At 39.8% G+C, this 18,807-nt stretch overlaps 1 protein-coding gene across 1 annotated transcript; it reads left to right on the forward strand.

Annotated features, from left to right (window-relative positions):
* The first annotated feature begins 1,522 nt into the window (after nt 1–1,522).
* LOC149048570 (uncharacterized) lies at nt 1,523–3,307 on the forward strand. Its single transcript, XM_089199388.1, has one exon. The coding sequence runs from the start codon at nt 1,530–1,532 to the stop codon at nt 2,361–2,363; it is 834 nt and encodes a 277-aa protein (XP_089055514.1). The 5' UTR covers nt 1,523–1,529; the 3' UTR covers nt 2,364–3,307.
* The last annotated feature ends 15,500 nt before the right edge of the window (nt 3,308–18,807 follow it).

Genomic DNA, 18,807 nt, shown 5'->3' on the forward strand with positions numbered 1-18,807 from the left:
TTAATGCTGTAAGTAGTGTAAGTGATCGTCTTGTAAATAAAATTGTTAAAAAAAAAAAATTGGTTAATGTAGTCGAACTAGTCGAGAACAATTGAACTTAACAAATAGCACAATGCAACTTCATGGGTTCAAGTAGTTTAAAATGGCCGAACCACCCTATATGACAAGATGATGCTAACTGAAACAGTTGAACCGAACAAAGTGTATATCATACTTTTGCATTTTGTTTAGTTGAACCATTAAAGCTAGTTTGATTATGTTAACTACTTCCACCAGTGAATATAGATTGTCCAATTTGTCCAGTTTAACTGTTATCGCTCGATTGACATTTAGCCGGTTAAACCATTAAAGCTCCTTATTTGTTTTGTCTAGTTTAACCACTTCTGCTTATTCTGAATTTCGTCTTGTTGACCTATGTAAGCTATATCGACCATTTAACTTTTCTACCCAATTAAGATAAATTGCACTGTCTATCTCTAATAGTCATGTAGTACAAATGCTCCAAATAAGTTAATCAGTTCAACCAGAAAAATGCATAATTAGGTTGATACGATCACCAAGAGAATATATAATTAGCTTAATAGGATCAACTGCACAAACCGCACAGTCTTGTTAAATTGGTCAAGATAAATCACAGGGTTTAACTAGCTTGGATGCTTTAAATGAACAAAGTGCATAGCTAGCGTAATCCATTTAATTGCACAAGGTAAAGAACTAAGCTCAAATAATTAAAGTGGTTTAAAAGGCAATTTAAGGTCAACTAAGAAAAATTGCACAATCTATCTCAATGGTATCCAGTCACCTCGCCACCAAGCAGACTCGCCAGCAGCGAACTCGCCACCAAGGAACGATCTCGCTATCAAGCGAAGTCTTCTCGCCACCAAGCGAAGTCTTCTCGCCACCAACCACTAATAAAGAGATTAGTCGAGGACAGTAGGATGTTCGGCTGATAAGTCTGTACTCAAACTTTTTAAACGTATGTTGTCGAAAGCACGTTCGAAACCGATAAGTTTGTTCGCTTGTCTGTACTCAAACTTTGTAAATGTATGTTGTCGATAGCACGTTCGAAACCGAAGTAAGTTTTTATTCCTCGCATCGAGTTTTGCAATTTCTCCTTGCTTACGTGCAAAAGACAAACGCGATACGTTTTGATTTCAATGAGTTAGGAACGGAACACATCTAACACGTCGCTGAAGGTCATAATTTAAATACAGACAAGCGCACAAACCTATCGGCCGATTTGAATTGTGCTCGTTCGAACATCCTACTCTCCTCGACTACTTTATTCTAGTTTATCTCTTTATTGATGGTTGGTGGCGAGAAGACTTCGCTTGGTGGCGAGTACGTTGGTGGCGAGATCGTTCCTTGGTGGCGAGTTCGCTGGTGGCGAGTCTCCCTAGTGGCGAGGTGACCGGTAACCGAAGAAATATGCAGAAGAGATGGGTTTGGAGTTGAGTCTCTCTCCTGGTGCAGTAGTAACTACTACTGACTCTAATGAAGGCATCTCAAGTGAGAAGGTCGGAAAAGTAATGCAAAACAGTATGAATGCCAAGCGGATAGATACAATCAAAGACCAAAAGTGGCAAGGAAAGTTAATACAGACCCGGTGGATAGATACAGATCTCGTGGATTGCTTTAGCTGCTTATACAGATGGCAACTAGCCCCCACAAACACCATAGCAGGGCTATTTGAACTGTACCAACAACTAGTACCAACAAAGTTGTACAACCAGAACAAGACACGAACAGACACCACAAGCGATGCGATGTGCCGAATGTGCCACGAAAGCCCAGAAAGTGTAGCACATGTAATTGCTGGATGTAGTGCGCTTGCACAAACCAAGTATGTAGCAAGGCATAATGGAGCTCTTAAAATTTTATTCTTTGAGCTTCTTGATGACCTTGATCTTATTGAAAGCGTCCCACCATGGTACTCACCAACAACACCGAAACCTGAGTACCACAACACCAAAGCAAGCTCATTCTGGGATGAACCAGTATTTGCAGGAAATACGGAAGTAAGAGCCAACCGAATAGATGTCAGGATAGTTGAAAAGGAGACAGAAACAGTAAAGATCATAGAGATGAGTTGCCCCTGGATAGAAAATAGGAAGCAGAAGAATCAAGAAAAGACCACCAAATATGCACCCTTAAGATGGGAACTCAAACAACAGCACAAGGGCTACACCATCAAGCAATATAACATCATTATAGACGTTTTAGGAGGATATTCGTCAGAAACGAGAGAGAAAGTTATACTACTTCTTGGCAAGACAAAAGCTGACAAGACCTTATTTAACATGCAAAAGGCAGTAATATCAAGTGCACTGAACATTACCAGATCATTTAAAGTACTTTCATAATAGTTCATTTCAACAAATAAATCCTTAGAAAAACACATAATATTAATCAAGTTTTATAATATCCTTATGAAAAGTCTTATTAGCTAATTACTTTAATATAAACATTTTTTTATATCTTTTAATATTTTAAGAATTTCAAAAATTTTATTTTTTGTTTTTTTTTTGTTTTGTTTTGTTTTTTTGATGGACAAAAGCGAACAGTTATGGACACTAATTTTTTAATGAATATAAACAAATTAGATATATAGTTTTAGATGTGTAAATATATAGTTATAGGTTTTGTTTTCTCGGTCACAGCTAGCCTGCCCGACTTAACGTAATCATGCCTAGGCATACTTAAGTATACACTGCCACATAATAATAAAAAAAAATAGTATTAATAAATAATAACAATAATAATAGCAAGAAGAAGAAGAACTTTTTCGTACCTTCGAAAGTGGGTTTGTGTAATTACTCATAAGAGTCGGAGTCCAAGTCGGAGATGCAAACGTTTGAACTGATGAACAAAGGGGAATTTATTGCAACTGGACTAAAACGTTACTCAGCAGGGCTGACTGTCTACCATCTTTACTTGATTCGAAGGCTGAGGAGCAAGGATATTTTTCTTAAAGTTAAATAGCTATTCTCTGTAACTGCTAGAAACCAGTTTGAACTAGAAACACTCCTGATCAGAAGGAACCAGCGACTGATTTTGCTGTTTTTCCTCACATTTAAGGTTTTACGGAACTCATCAAGAGAATTAAGAATAGCCACAACGTTAGAGACGCTCGAAAACCGAGGTATTAAGACTTAGGGGCATAATTTCTCCTAAACCCAACACTACTCTCACCAATACAGCTGGATCGTGCAGTTTTTGTAGTTGGACAACTGAAAATAGTTTGACTATTTCAACTACTTCAAGCAATTAAGATAGTTTGGGCAACTTTTGAGCTTAACTGTGTTCGCTAATTTAACTACTTACCAAGTGGAACCCATTAAGATAAATTTGCCAGTTTAACTTCAACCAACTTAGCCTAAAATTTCCAGATTTTTCAATCGCACTATTTAAAACTTAGGCGTTTTGCGTGGCTAAACTATTTAAGCTATTATGATAAGCTGGTTTCACTATTCTGAAGTACTTCAACCAATCAAGAAGAATTTCGGAATTTGTGCACTTTATTGCATCGTCAGCATTTTTCCGCTTCTTTCCCACCGAATCACGCTGTTTTTATCGCAACAGTACTGCAAAAAATGTTTCTGGTTGGTTGCAGCTGATAACGTTAATTTCAGCCTCACCTCACTCAAAACGTTGTTTCTGTGTACCGAAAACGTGTTCCTCTGTTTGCAGCCTAATTTGGGTTTTTTGCGGCTTATCTCACGCAAAACAACATTTTTGCTTTTGGTTGCTAAATAACCATGTGCTTAGCTGTAACATACCCATAACGTCTTTTTGCTTCTTTGTAATTAAGTAAATTTGACCGTTTTAAGTAGGTGAGCCAATTTAGCTAAATAGTTCAGTTTGACCATTTTAACTACTTGTACCAACTGAATTAGATTTCGCAGTTTGAGTTGTTGATGTATTTAAGCTAGCTATGCGTTATCTCCAGTTCAACCATTTAAGCCAGTTCGATCGTTTTAACTACCCGAGTAACTGAGATAAATTGTGTAATTTTTGCAGTTTAATGTCTTCCCTTGTTTCCCGATTAATCCACTCGAACCAATTCTTCTAAAGCATTTGGCTGAACCACTTCGAATGATGAGACTACCTTCAATGCTTCAAATGGCCAAAATGCAAAACTAGCTTAAATGGTTTTACTGCACACACTGCACGATTTAGCTGTATTGGTTCAAACGGTGAAAATAGTAAAACTAGCTGAATTGGTTAACTAGTTACCGAGGCAAAGTGGCAAAATAGTTTAAATGCACAAATTCCACGATGTATCTTAAGTGGATGAAACAGTTTAATTGATCAAAGTAATTTAAAAAGTTAAATCGGACAAAATGCATGCCTAGCTAAAATGGTTTAACTTGTTGAATAATTAAACTAACGAGGACAGTCATACTGCACAAATAGGGCAATCTATCTTAATTGGTTGCAAGAGAGCTAATGGTCATACTAGCTTCAATGGCTTAACTGGATAAAATCCACAACTAGCTAAGAAGTTTCAAATTGTTAAATATGCAACCTGAAAAAAACAGTTAAACTTAAATAAAATTACCGAAGCTCTCAAAAGTGGTGTAAGTACTTCAAATTGTAAAGAAATCAACTGCAAAAACTGTACAACCTTAATTGGTTGAAGTGGTTCAATAATCTAACTAGCGAAGACAGCAAAACAGCGCCAATTGCAATCTAAATTTGTTCACGTAGAAAAATGATGAGATGACCTTAAACTCTTTAACCGTACAAATTTTTTATGAATGTCAATTGATTAAACGGTGCAATAATTGCTTCAACTGGTTAAAAAGTCAAAGAAACAAAACCAGTAAAACCACACACGTTACACAATCTATCTTAAATGGTTGAGGTAGTTCAAACGCTCAAGCACAAGCTGAACAATCCAGCCGTATCACGATGTTTTCAGCTTAATTGCACCACAAAAAAAATTTTGGTGGGTTGCAGCTAATCACGTTAATTTCAGTTTTATCTCACTCAAAACGTTGTTTGGTGTACCGAAAAGGTTTTGCCTTGCTTGCAGCTAAATTAGCTTGTTTTGAGCCTTATCTCAGGGAAAATGACATTTTTGCTTTTTGTTGCTGAATTACCTGTGCTCAGCTGTAACGCACTGAAACGATTTGAGACTTAAATAGTTACACTTGCTAAAACTGTTGAACTAGACAAAATTGACACAATAGCTAAATTGATTCAATTGGTTTAATTGTCTCAACTAAGCCGAAATGGTTCAACTAGTTTTCAAACTAGCTGAACTACTTCAAGCAATGAAGATGGATTGTGCAACTTGTGGAGGTCTTTGCTAACTTAACTATTTAATCAGTTGAACCGTTTAGGCTGGATTGTGTTCCATATGCAATTTAACCTAGTAGGCTAGTTCAGCCATTTTCACTTCTACAAGGAATTAAGAAAGATTGTCCATTTTTGCAGTTAAACTAGCTTCGCTGGTTGACTATTTAACCAGTTCAACTAGTTAAGTAAATTTGACTATTATAACTAATTCAGCCAAATTTAGCTAAATTGTTCAGTTGATTCATTGAAGCTAGTCTGACCATTTTAACTACTTACACCAATTAAACTAGATTGGGCAGCTTGTGTACTTGAAGTATTGAAGCTAGTTATGCGTTATATCCAGTTGAACCATTTAAGCTAGTTTGAACATTTTAACTACCTCGACAAACCAAGATAAATTGTGCAATTGTTTTAGTTTACTGTCTTCTCTAGTTTCCGTATTTATCCAGTCGAACCAACTTAGCTGAACAAATAACTGGTTGAAGAAGTTCAAATGGTAAAACTACCTTCGTTACGTCAAACGCACAAATGCAAAACTAGCTTAAATGGTTTAAATGCACAAACTAGACGATTTAGATGTATTGGTTCAAGTAGTGATAGTAGTCAGACTAGCTTAATTGGTCAACTAGTTGGAAAGGCGAAGGGGCTAAAATAGTGTAAATACACAAATTGCACGATGTATGTGAGGATGACGCAGTTCAAATGGTCAAAGGAACTGAAGTGAGTGAACTGGACAAAATACATGAGAGGTTTAAATGGTTTAATTGCATTAAATAACGCAATTGGTTTAGCTAGTTAAAAGAATCATACTTCCTTGATTGTTTCAAATGGTAAAATAGTCACACTAGCAAAAAACGTTTAACAGCGTAGATTGCACAATCCATCTTAACTAGTTAAAGATGTTCAAATGCTCAACCTAGCTTAAATGGTTCAACTAGACAAAGTGCATAACAAGCATAAATGTTTTAACAATCCAAACTGCACAATCTAGCTCGACTGGATCAACTGCTTAAATAATGAAACAAACAAAAACAGCGAAACTTGTAAAATTACAAAATCTGTCTGAATTCGTTGCAGCTGTTCGAGTGCATAACTAGCTTAATAGATTCAACTGCACAAACTGCATAATCTAGCTTAATTTGTGTAAATAGTAAAAATAGTCAAACTAGTTTAATTAGTTCTATTTTTAAATGGTCAAAGTGACGGAAACAGTTCAACTGCACAAATTGCTCAATCTTTCTCAAATTGTTGAAATACTCCAAATGCTCAAACTAGCTTCGATTAATGACTAGCAAAAACTGCAGAAAGAAGGTGAATTGCCTAAAAGTATATAACAAAATGGTCAAACCACGGAAAACAGCTGAACTACACAACTTGCAGAATCTCTCTTAACTGGTTAAAGTACGTCAAAAATGCTCAAACTAGCTTAAAAGGTTTAACTGGACAAAATGCTCGACTTCTTTAAGAGGTCCAAGTTCACAAACTGCACAATCTAACTTAATTGCCTCAAACTAGCTTAAACAGCAAAACTGCACAAATTAAACATTCTATCTTAATTTCTTAAGTTAGCCGAACTAGCTAAACTGGACAAAATTCTCAATTACCCTCATAGGTTCAATTGCACAGGCTGCCAAATTCCAGTTTAATTGGTTCAAATAGTCAAAAAGGTCAAACTAGTTTAATCGGTTTTATCTTTTAAATAGTCAAACATATGAAAACAATAAATTTCACAACACTGCACAAGCAATCTCAACTGGTTAAAATATATTAAATGGTCAAACTAGCTTTCATGAGAAGTTTTGGCTCCGAAAAAATTTGGCAGCATGCATTCTACAGTGGTGCTATCATTTCTCTCATCAATGTAGATAATTACATCTAAAAAAGTTAATGTGGAATCTGGCCGAATGCTTTTGCAAAGAACGAAAAGTTTCGTCAATTCCCCGATGACCGCATAACGTTCATTCCCCCTAGTAGGTCTGAGGCGCACCAACGAAGACTGTTAGTTCAACTCGAAGTTACCAAACAACAGGTATGTTGTATGTTTATTTGGTCCCTGTGCTGGACTAAATAGACAACGAAAATTTCCAGCGGATGGACTGGTGAGGTCTCAGAATATAATACTGTTGTTGATGCGGTATCCAATTGCTCTAGACCTCACACCTTAAGCGGGAAAAGCCTCTGGTCGAAAAATCATTGGGAACTACAAAGATGCCCAGCATGCGTGACTAGATATCACAAGGCGTGTCACGCCACTGTGTAACGCTTAAAATTACGCTCCTCTCCTCCTACAATTAAGAAGAATCGCACAATTAAAGAAATAAGTGGCGTGAAATAAGAAACAGAAACAAATACTTTGTGACAGAACAAGACTAGGCAAAATAAACTTAAACGTTGGGAAACATAGTCCTGTGCAAAGTCCCTAATCACTGAATGCTTAAATACTAAATGTTCTTATAATTCAAAGTTGATAATTCTCAAACGACATCCATAAATCAATGCTTGAGTCACTTTGAAATCATTCTAAAGAATATTCATCAAATAAATGTTCAAAATCAGTTTAAATCAGTGAATCATCATTAATCGAATCTCTTGGAGAGTCTCTTTGGGGGCACAGACACATGTGCAGATCTTCGAAGCACAGGTTCAGTAAGGATGTCAGCACTTCCACTGGAGTCCACTGGTGAGCCTGTAGACTACTGAACTGAGACTGGAATGCAGGAAGGAGGGCTGCTCTCAGTGTTCAGGTCAATTGCCTCTCCCTTAAGTGCTCGACTAGTTTTGAGTGTGACGGAGTCGTTAGCCAGAAGCTTCCTTAAGTGAGATTAATTATGTGTCGCTCGTCGGTCAGCACTATCTACTTTTATAATGCTGTAATGCTTCCTAGAGACAGTCAACGAGGCCGGATGGTACCGCATTGACAGCTTTTCTCCCTTTTTTCCCAACCTGAATGTCACAATCTTTGACAGATCTCCTAGAGTCAGCTTGGCTCTTGATCCTGAGTTGCTGCTTAGCACCTCTGTGGCGCATGGTTGCAGGTAATGACTTTCGCCACTTGGCTCAAAAACAAAGATGGGTGGCTTGGTTCTAACTGGTCTCTCAACAGGGTTGTAGCAGGGGCAACGCCCATCGTACAATGGGGAGTAGCACGATAATAGCGTAGGAACTGATTCATATATTGCTTCTAGTGAGTAGTGGTGCGTAGTACCTTTCCAAAGGTAAAGCGTTTCACTTCCCTGTTAGCCTCAGGCCACATAGGATACACCTTTCGGTGCTTGAAGCCAAGATATTTAGCAAATTGTGCGAACTCGCCACCATGAAAGGGGGGACCATTATCAGACTTTACCACTTAGGTTACATCATAGGTAGAAAATTTCTGGTTGAGTCAAAGAATCACCGCTCTGGCAGATGTAGAGTGGACCATCTCAGTTTCAGGAGATCTTGGTGTCCAGTAACTTCACAAAAGTCAAAGCTTTCTTTTTTTCTAGGGACCATTGGGCAAGGGATGTCATGGCAGAGGTTCACAGGAAGGCATAGGTGTTGCAACCTGACAGGGGACATAACATTTCACGATGGAATCAACAAGGCTGTCCGTTCTTGGAAAGCAGACCTTTAAGCACGACAGGCTACTAGTCTTTACCAGCCCTTGATGGCCTTTATGGGCCAATTCGATCGCTCGTTTCTTAAGTGCATCTGGCATTACTGTGCGGCTTCCACGAAGCGCAAGGTTACCATCCACAGAAGTCAGCTCGCTGTCCACGTTGGCAAATATCTTAGGGTGTTTGGGTTGACTCCTTCTCCTGGTTTCAGGCTATTCTACTGGCTAGTTGAGATGAAGTGGATTAGTTCTTGAAGAGGGACATCTTTTTTGGTTGCTTCACTGATCTCTTTACTTCGAACCCTAAATGTCGCTTGAGACATCATGAAGTTGACATACTGCTCTGCAGACTCTGTGATGAGATGGCACTTTGTATCACCCTGATGGTGCGTTACGATATAAACACATAGATTTGGTCGCCTCTCACTTTGAAATTGAAGGACGCTAGTTTCCACGCCAGTTCTCAATCCTAGCTGAGGCTCGGAAAATAGGGCTGTTGAAGATGGCTAGCAATGACTTATGATCTGTCACGACTTTTAAGTGACTTCCGAGGAGCTACATAAGGAAGTGATGACAACTCCAAGCGATTGCCAACGCCTCGTGCTCCATTTGAGAGTAGCACCTTTCCACACTCTAAAGGGCTCTGCTGGCATAAGAGATGACTTTGCCACGTTGAATTAACATGTCACCTAATCCAATAGAACTAGCATCCACAACCAGGATGGATTTCTTGTTGGGGTCAAAGGATGCCATTAGTTCATCCGATGTGAGGTTACACTTGAGTCGCTCTAACGCTTCTCGGTGAACATCTTTCCATTTGAATTCAACACTCTTATGGGTGAGGTTGTGCAATGGAACTACAATGTCTGCATAACCACGTATGAAAGAAGCCACATATTTGGTCATGCCTGACAGACATCGCTCACCTCAGCATTCTTCATCTTTCCCATAAGACTTGGGTAATTTTGCAACGCATTCCATTCCACAGACACAGCATTTACAACTTGTAGTGCTGCGAGGTCTGTAACAGTTTTATATTCAAGATGTTTTGCCATCTACCAGGAGAAATTTAGAGTCAACTGAACAACACTTAGATTCCACTAGCATAGATAAGTTAAAAGCATACACTTTTGTATCACAAGTTTTTAGTCCACGGTCAAACATTTTGACACATCATATCTCACGATGTTTACGCTTGCCTCAGAGTCCACTAAGAACTAGCACATGACACCCATTGACTTCCATTGACACAAATGGAGCACTACCCTTTGTTGGAAAATTTAACGTGAACGTGCATTCATCATCTTAACTCGACGGTGGTGAGTGTGGCTTTGACTCTTTGTTCACTCGGTTAACGGATCATTGGGGCTTGGAATTTTGACATCCCTGATTCCTGTTTCCTTTTCGATGTGTTCCGCCTCTCTCCTAAGACTGACGTTTCTTAGAACCTCGACAATACTGCGTATAATGCCAATATTTTTGGCAGGAGCTGCACTTTTGATTCCAAGCAGGACACCCAGCCTTGGCATCGTGTGGCCAACTTTCTCCACAGTCAAAACAACGAGCTGTTTTGGGCTTCTAAGGGAACACAGCATTGGCACTTCCAGGGGACTCTACGTCGGTCGCTTGCTGCTACGAGACTTTCAATGCTCTCTCAGCCAGTATAAGTACTTTCTGAGAAAAGTTTAATGGAACAGGTCGAAAAGATGTCAACTTCTCAACTCATTGCAGAACAACACGGAGACCCGGAAGTCTCACCTATATTTTCAAGAAGTGTTAGTGAAAGCGAAGTATCTCAGAACCCCAACTGTTACTTTACGAAGAATGGGGTGCGAATGAAAATGTGAAGACCACCCGATGTTCCCACAGAAGAGGAGTGGGCTGTCCAGTACCAGATAATTGTCCCAAAGACCTACAGATCGGACGTTTTAAGCACAGCGGATGAGACCCCCTTGCCTGGCCACCTGGGTGTCAACAAAACCTGCCAGAGGTTCTTAGACCATTTCTACCGGCTCAGTCTAAGAAAAGTTGTGGCGCAATACTGCAAGTCGTTTCACACTTGTTAGATGGCTGAGAAACCGAATCAGATCGTTCGAAAGGTACCGCTACAGCCACTACCAGCCCTTCAAGAGCCATCCAGCAGAAGAATCATTGTTCATTGTTTAGAGCCACTACATAAGAAGAGGTCTGGACACCAGTATTTGATGACCATCATGTGTGCATCCAGTAGATTCCCTGAAGCCGTGCCCTTGAGAAATATCAGTGCAAAGGTCATAGTCAGAGCTTTAACCAAGCTCTTTACACCGGTAGGTCTCCCGAGTTCTATCCAGTCTGACCAAGGTTCCAATGTTGTGTGGCATATTTCAACACGTCATGCACGAGCTTGGAGTCACACAGTATATGTCAACCGCATGTCACCCTCAAAGTCAAAGAGCTCTCGAAAGATGGCACCAAACACTGAAGAACATGATGAGGACCAACTGTTTCGAAAGAGAGGAAGATCGGGACGAGGGTAGCCATCTACGACTGTCTGCTGCAGCTGAGTCAGTACAGGAGTCCCTAGGATTCAGTCCATTCGAGCTTGTATTTGAGTACACTGTGAGAGGACCTCTTAAACTGCTTAAAAAGAAGTTATTATCTAGCAGCACTGAGTGTACGAATCTCTTGCAGTATGATTGAGATTTTTGCAGTAAGCGTTTTAGAGCTTGTGAGTTAGCTAAAGCTAACCTTAGTTCTTTCGAGATGTCTTTGAAAGAGAAGTATGATGTAGATGCTGTAGAACGTGACTTCAAATCAGGAGAAAAGGGTCTTGCATTGTTGCCAGTGCCTAGAGAAAAACTTAATTGTAGATTTTTTTGGTCCTTATGTCACTGAGAAGAAGCTAAATGACCTCAAGAGCTAATGTCAACATGCATCAGACAAACAGCAGCGAGCCCCCCAAAATTTGTTTTCTCTCCTACTCTCATATTTTGTAGCCCAATATATCCTGATACTTGTGGTGTGATTTTTTTTTGTGAAAATATATATTAGTTGTGAGAAATGAGTTTTTTCGTTGGACCGCTCAAATATGCAAATTTTTACCCTGAAGATTACCCGAGTTGTGTGACCTCATGTAACGAGTTTGCTGGACCTCCGGTATTTCTGTCAGCATAATCCTTTGTTCTATCATTTAAAATTAATCCCCGGTCATTATTGAAGCTGGCAAAGAATTATTTCTTCTTTGGTGAATAATTTTGTCTGACAAACTTTTCTATGTCGAAAAGTAGGATCAAAACAGAGACAGTTTTAACAATGACCGACACGACAGAACCTACTGAGCTTCTAGCTTTTAAAAGACGAAAGGATGGCTATAAAGTTACTGTAGAAACTTCCATGTGTATTTCTGTTGTTCTATCATATCAGCCATTTGCTAATGTTTTCCGTAAGGTTCGTTTACTCAAATGGCCTGTGACAATCAAGAATTTTGCTCTCGCCTTATAGCTGATGGTTCTGCTTTTTCTTTTGGACAACAGAAGTCTGTTAAAAGGGCTCTAGCTTTTGGGGTCTCGGCTTATTGGTCAAGAAATACAGTATATTCGTCTCTTCACCGCAGTGCCCATATATGATTTTCATACATCCAAAATCATTATTCTAAGGGCCTGCTCCACTAACTGTTTCGGTACAACCATCCTCAGTTTAGCTTGAGTAGTGTGGGCAGCTGACGTTATATAGAGAACCCCTCTGTTGTAGCAACAACAGTTCAAACTGGGCCCAGACATCACTAGCAGCAAAGTGCATTGACGTGAAGTTCCTCAACAGCTGGTTTCCTCCACTCTTTCAACAAACGACAAAGTACCACGCTGATATATGGATCATCTCTTTAAGCCTGTGCAACCACTTGTGGGTACCAACACTTCCTCACCTCACTTAGGGTTTCACCGACCGGAAGGTCTCTAGTAACAACCGTAACTTGGGATAATCCTGTTGGAGTACACGATGGACAATTCCCATATTGTCGTCTGGGCCTTCTAGATAGTCAAGGCGTCTGCATTGTTGTGTAACCTCCCCGGGTGACATTATATCTCAGAATCATACTGTATGCACCCTAACCAACGGGCCACTTGCCCCTGAGGCTCTTTAAAAGACATTAGCCAGACTAATGAGTGATTATCAGTCCTCAGGCGATCTTTTTGTCCCATCAAGTAATAGCGAAAATGGTCCATATAGTTTACCAGAGCTAGCATCTCTAATCGAGTGCCGCAATAGTTCTTTTCCTGCTCATTCAAAGAACGACTCCCGTAAGCTATCACATGCTCAGTGTCATTGAGTTGCAATCGAGATAAAACAGCGCCGATGCCCAGGGGTTGGCTGGCATCTTTGTCACGTACAAATAATCCTGCATCAGGACTAAAATCGGGATATGCCGAGACGGTCATATTTTGCAATGGTCAAGCGATGTTTCAGTTCATTGAAGGCACTTTCTTGTTCCATCTGCCATTGGAAAGATACACCCTTCCTTGACAGTTCGTAGAGTGAATCTGCGACGATCGAGAATCCGGAAATAAACCGCCTATAGTAATGGCAAGACCAATAAAGCTTTGGAGCTCTTTGTTGTCTACTGGGGTTGGCCAAGTTCTAACAGTCTCGACCTTGTCAGGGTCAGTTTGGATGCCATCTGGAGACAACATGCCCTGCGAACGAAACTTCTCTCTTTAGAAACCGACACTAAGTTGGCTTCAGCTTAAGAGCAGCAGTTCGTATACTGTCAAATAATAGCCTTAGGCGATGCAGATGTTCCTCGAGGGAAGGGGCCCAGATAATAATAGCATCCAAATACGCAAGACACTGTGTCGAAGTCAGTTCACTGAGTGCTAGATTCATCAATCTGGTAAAACTAGCTGGCCCACTCGTGACTCCAAAAGGCATAACCCTCCATTGGAATTGTCCACGATGGCTCGAGAATGCTGTTTTGGGTCTGTCTTCTTCTTTTACTTGCATCTGCCGATACCCAGACGCCAAATCCAGACGGGAAAACCATTTGCCACCACCCAGCGCTTCCAAGACATCAATGGTCCTCGCTAACAGTATTGCATCTTTCGATGTACACAAATTCAGTTTGCGGTAATCAATGCACATACGGTAACTTCCATCATGTCTCCTTACCAAAACAACCAGACTGCTCCAGGGACTCTGCGACTCTTCAACTCTACCATTCGCTATCGGCTCGTCCAGCTGTTGATGTATGATCTCCCTCTGGTGCGGTAGTATGCGACGAGGCAGCTGCTTAATGGAAGCATGCTCAGACCAGTGTTAATGTCGTGTTCCATAAGATCTAATTATCCTAAATCAGAATTGTTAATTGCAAATATGCCCACGTATTGGTCTATCAGTGGGGAAAATTGCCTTTTCTGCCCCTCTGAAAGCCCATCTGAACTTGGCTGGATAACTTTTGCCCTTCTATTCTCTCTTTCTGTACTTTCCTGCTTATCATCCTCAATATTTCTGTCTATAACTAAGCAGCATGGATGGTTAGGTGCTGATGGACTACCGCCAATTTCGGTAGGAGTAGCACTGCCACTTACACCGCTGACGGTATGGTATTGAGCAACAGGGAGATGTGATCGCAAGGTGAGAACTTTATCGGAGAAGCTGGCCACTCGAACAAGAGTCTTTCCTGCCTCTGGTACTACTAGGGAACGAGCCATACTTATCTTAGAAGTCCCCTGTACTTCTTTTCACCCCTCCAGGATTCTAGGGCTTAAGGAATTCTGTTCGTAACCTCCATCGGTTCTAGTTCTTATCTGTTGTTCAGTCCCCGGTTCTAGCTGTATATCTGCACATAAAAAGATTCTACAAGCACGTAGGGTTAGCCAAACCAAACCAAACCAAACCCTAACCCTGACCCAAATCCTAACCCTAACCAGAACCCTAAGCAATTACTGGTGTAGCCTCGTAGCATCTGAGTGGAATTTCCGACTTACGCTGTTTTGAGCATTATCGAATAGAAAACATATTTTTATTTGTTTGCAATTAAACCGGGCGATTGTGAGTTAAAGCTCACAAAAAAGCGTTTTCGCTTTTTGATTTTTAAAATACACTGCTTTCAGCTTCATTGCACTACAAATATGTATTCGCTTGTTTTCTGTAAAATTGCCCTGTTTCCAGCGTTATTGCAACGGGAAAAGATGTTTTGGAAGGCTGCAGCGAGTGACGCTGATTTTGACGTGATTTTACTTAAAACAACGTTTTTGCTTGTTTTTGGCTAGGTTCTGCTGTTTTCAGCATCATCTTTCTGAGCAGAACGTTTTCCTCTTTGTTCGTTACCAAACTACACTTTTGACGCTCTATATTACCGAAAGAATGCTTTGGTTTGCTGGCGACTAAATTTAGTTGCTTTGAGCCCTTTGTCACAAAAAAAAAGCGTTTTCCGTTTCTGTGTTTAAATACGCTGTGTGTAGCTTTATTGCAGGAAAAATATGTTTTGGTTTGTTTGCAGTAAAATTGGGCTGTTTCCAGTGTTATTGCACCGGAGGAAAGGTTGTCTACCAGTTTGCAGCGAGTTACTTTGATTTTACTTGATCTTACTCAAAACAACGTTTTTGTTTGTTTTCGGCTAAGGCACGCTGTTTTCAGCAGTATGTTTCTGAGAACAGGCTTTTCCTTTTTTTCCTAATTAAACTTCGCTTTTGACCCTCAAAAACAATCGGAAAACATGTTTGGGTTTGTTGGCAAGGAAATTGGAAGTTTCGAACTTTATATCAAAAAGAGCAGCGATTTAGTTTTCCCCCGGAAACTACGCTGCTTCAAGCTTTATAACACCGAAAATATGTTTTGGTTAGTTGGCACCAAAATTGGGTTCTTTGAGCTTTATATCGCAAATACCAGCGACTTTGCTTTTTGTTTGTTAAAACACGTTGCACTCACACAACGGTTTGTTTGCCGTAAAAATGTGTTGTTGTCAGCGTTATTGCACGGGAAAAAGGTTTTTTTCCAGTTTGCAGCGAGTCACCCTGCTTATCTCTTGATTTTACTCAAAACAACGTTTTTTCTTGTCATTGGTTAAGTGACAACGGTTTGCTAGTTTATGGCCAGGTTACGCTGTTTTCACCATCATCTTTGTGAGAAAGGCCTCAATAGCGTTTTCCCTTTCTAATTGCTAAGATACGCTGTTTCCAGCTTTATTGCACCAAAAACATGTTTTTGCTTTGGTTACCGTCTTGGTTTTGTAAGTAAACTACTCTTTTGACGCTTTATCTTACCGAAAACATGTTTTGGTTTAGTTGCAGCTAAATTGCAAGCTTTGAGCTTTATGTCACAAAAAGCAGCCATTTAGTTTTTCGTTAAAAACACGCTGCATGAGCTTTATAGCACCGAAAATATCTTTTGGTAAGTTGGCAACGAAATTGAGGTTCTTTGAGCTTTATATCGCAAAAACCAGCGTTTTTGCTTTTTCTTGGCTAAACCACGTTGCACTCAGCTTTATTGCACAAAAAAAAATGTTTTGGTCTGTTTGCCGTAAAGTTGTGTGTTTTGCAGTGATATTGCACCGGAAAAAGGTTTTCTTTCAGTTTGCAGCGAGTCCGCCCAATTTTTCCTTGATTTTACTCAAACAACGTTTTTACTTCTGTTTTGCTAAGTTACGCTGTTCCAGAATCCTCCTTCCGAGAACAACCTTTTCCTCTTCTTTCGTGGGCAAACTACACATTTGACGCTCTATATTACCGGAAGAGTGTTTTGGTTTGTTGGCAACTAAACTAGACTGTTTTGAGCCTTATGTCACCGAAAAACAGCGTTGTTTCCTTGCTGTGTTTAAAATACGTTGCGTTCAGCTTTATTGCAGGAAAAACACGTTTTCGTTTGTTTGCCGTAACAGTGGGCTGTTCCCAGCGTTATTGCAACGGAAAAAGGTTTTTTCCTAGTTTGCAGCGAGTCACGCTTCTTTTTACTTCATTTTACTCCATAAAACGTTTTCGTCTCTTTCCAGCTAGGTTACGCTGTTTTCAACAATATGTTTCTGAGAACAGGCTTTTTCTTTCTTTCCTACCAAAACTGCGTTTTTGACCTTCTATGTTACCCAAACCATCTTTTGGTTTGGTTGCAACTAAATTAGAAGCTTCAAGCTTTATGTCACAAACAGCAGCGATTTAGTCTTTTTGCGAGAAAACACGCTGTTTTAAGTTTCATTCAGACGGCAAATATGTTTTGGTTAGTTGACAACGAAATTGGGCTTCTTTGACCTTTATATCACAAAAAAACAGCGTCTGCATTTTCGTTGCTAAAAGACGGTCCACTCAACTTTATAGGAAAAAAAATAAGTTTTGGTTTGTTTGGCGTCAAACTGGGCTCTTTCCAGCGTTATTGAACCGGTAGATGGATTTCCTTTTTCAAGTTTTTAGCAAGTGACCTTGATTTTTACTTAATTGCCCTCAAAAAAACGTTTTAGCCTGTTTTTGGCTAAGTTACACTGGCTTTAGTGTTAGCTTTCTTAGAACAACCTTTGCCACATTTCGCTACATGAAATACGTTTTTGACGCTGTAACTTATCGAAAATATGTTTTAGTGCGTTTTAAAGGAGTTGGGGCTAGTTTGAGCTAGTTTTAACAGGGAAACCGTCAGTTGAAAGCAATGTGTATGCCCTGTTTTACCTAGTCAACAAAGTTTCTGGACGTTTAAAATCGAAAACCATGACCTGTATAAAAAGGGTTTGTTGGAGTTACCTCAAATAGGCGTAGGCCTTCGATGGCGGAGGTGAAATCAGCTTTACTTGTGCCGCTATTTTTGAGTTTCTCATTTTCACGTGATCAAGCTTCAAGCTTCCGAGCACCCACAATATATTTTGCTTTGTTAACAACAACACTGGGCTTCCTTGAGCTATATATCACAAAAAAAAAGCGTTTTTGCTTTTTTGTTACTAAAACAAGTTGGAATCAGCTATATAGCATAAAAAGCATATTTTGGTTTGTTTGCCGTAAAATTGTGTCGTTGCCAGTGTTATTGCACCTGGAAAAGGTTTTCATCCAGCTTGCAGCGACTCACCCTGGCTTTTTACTTCATTTTACTGAAAACAACGTTTTTACTTGTGTCTGGCTAGGTGACGCTGTTTTGGAATACTCTTTCTGAGAACAAAATTAGGCTTCTTTGAGGCTTATATCACAAAAAACGGCGTTTTTCCTTTTTGTCGAGAAAGACGTTGCAATCAGCTTTATAGCACCACACCATATTTTGGTTTGTTCGCCGTATAATTGTGTTGTTGACAGCGTTATTTCACCGGGAAAAGGTTTTCTTGCAGTTTGCAGCGACTCACCCTGGCTTTTCACTTCATTTTATTCAAAACAATGTTTTTATTTGTGTCTGGCTAAGTGACGCTGTATTAGAATCCTCTTTCTGAGAACAACCTTTACCTCTGTTTTCGTATGCAAACTGCACTTTTGATGCTGTTTATTACTGGAAAAATGTTTTGGTTTGTTGGCAACTAAATTAGATTATCTTTGAGCCGTATGTCACAAAAAGCAGCGTTTTTGCCTTTCTGTGTTTAAAATACGCTGCGTTTAGCTTTATTAGAGAAGAAACATGTTTGGGTTTGTCTGCCGTAAAATTGGGCTCTTCCCAGCGTTATTGCACTGGGAAAAGGTTTTCCGCCAGTTTTCAGCGCGTCATGCTGATTTTTATCTTATTTTGCTCAAAAGATTGTTTTCGTTTGTTTTCGGCTAAGTTACGTTGTTTTCAGCATTATGTTTCTGAGAACAGGCTTTTCCTTGTTTTCCTTCGTAAACTGTGCTTTTGACCCTTTATCTTATCGAGAGCATGTTTTGGCGTGTTGGCAAGGAAATCGGATGTTTCGAGCATTTTGTTACAAAAAGCGATTTCGTTTTTCGTTTGTGAATACCCTTTTTTGAGTCTCATAGTAGCGAAAATACGTTTTTGTATGC

This window comes from Pocillopora damicornis, chromosome 3, assembly GCF_964200805.1.
Source record: "Pocillopora damicornis chromosome 3, jaPocDami1.2, whole genome shotgun sequence".
NCBI classification, from domain to species: domain Eukaryota; kingdom Metazoa; phylum Cnidaria; class Anthozoa; order Scleractinia; family Pocilloporidae; genus Pocillopora; species Pocillopora damicornis.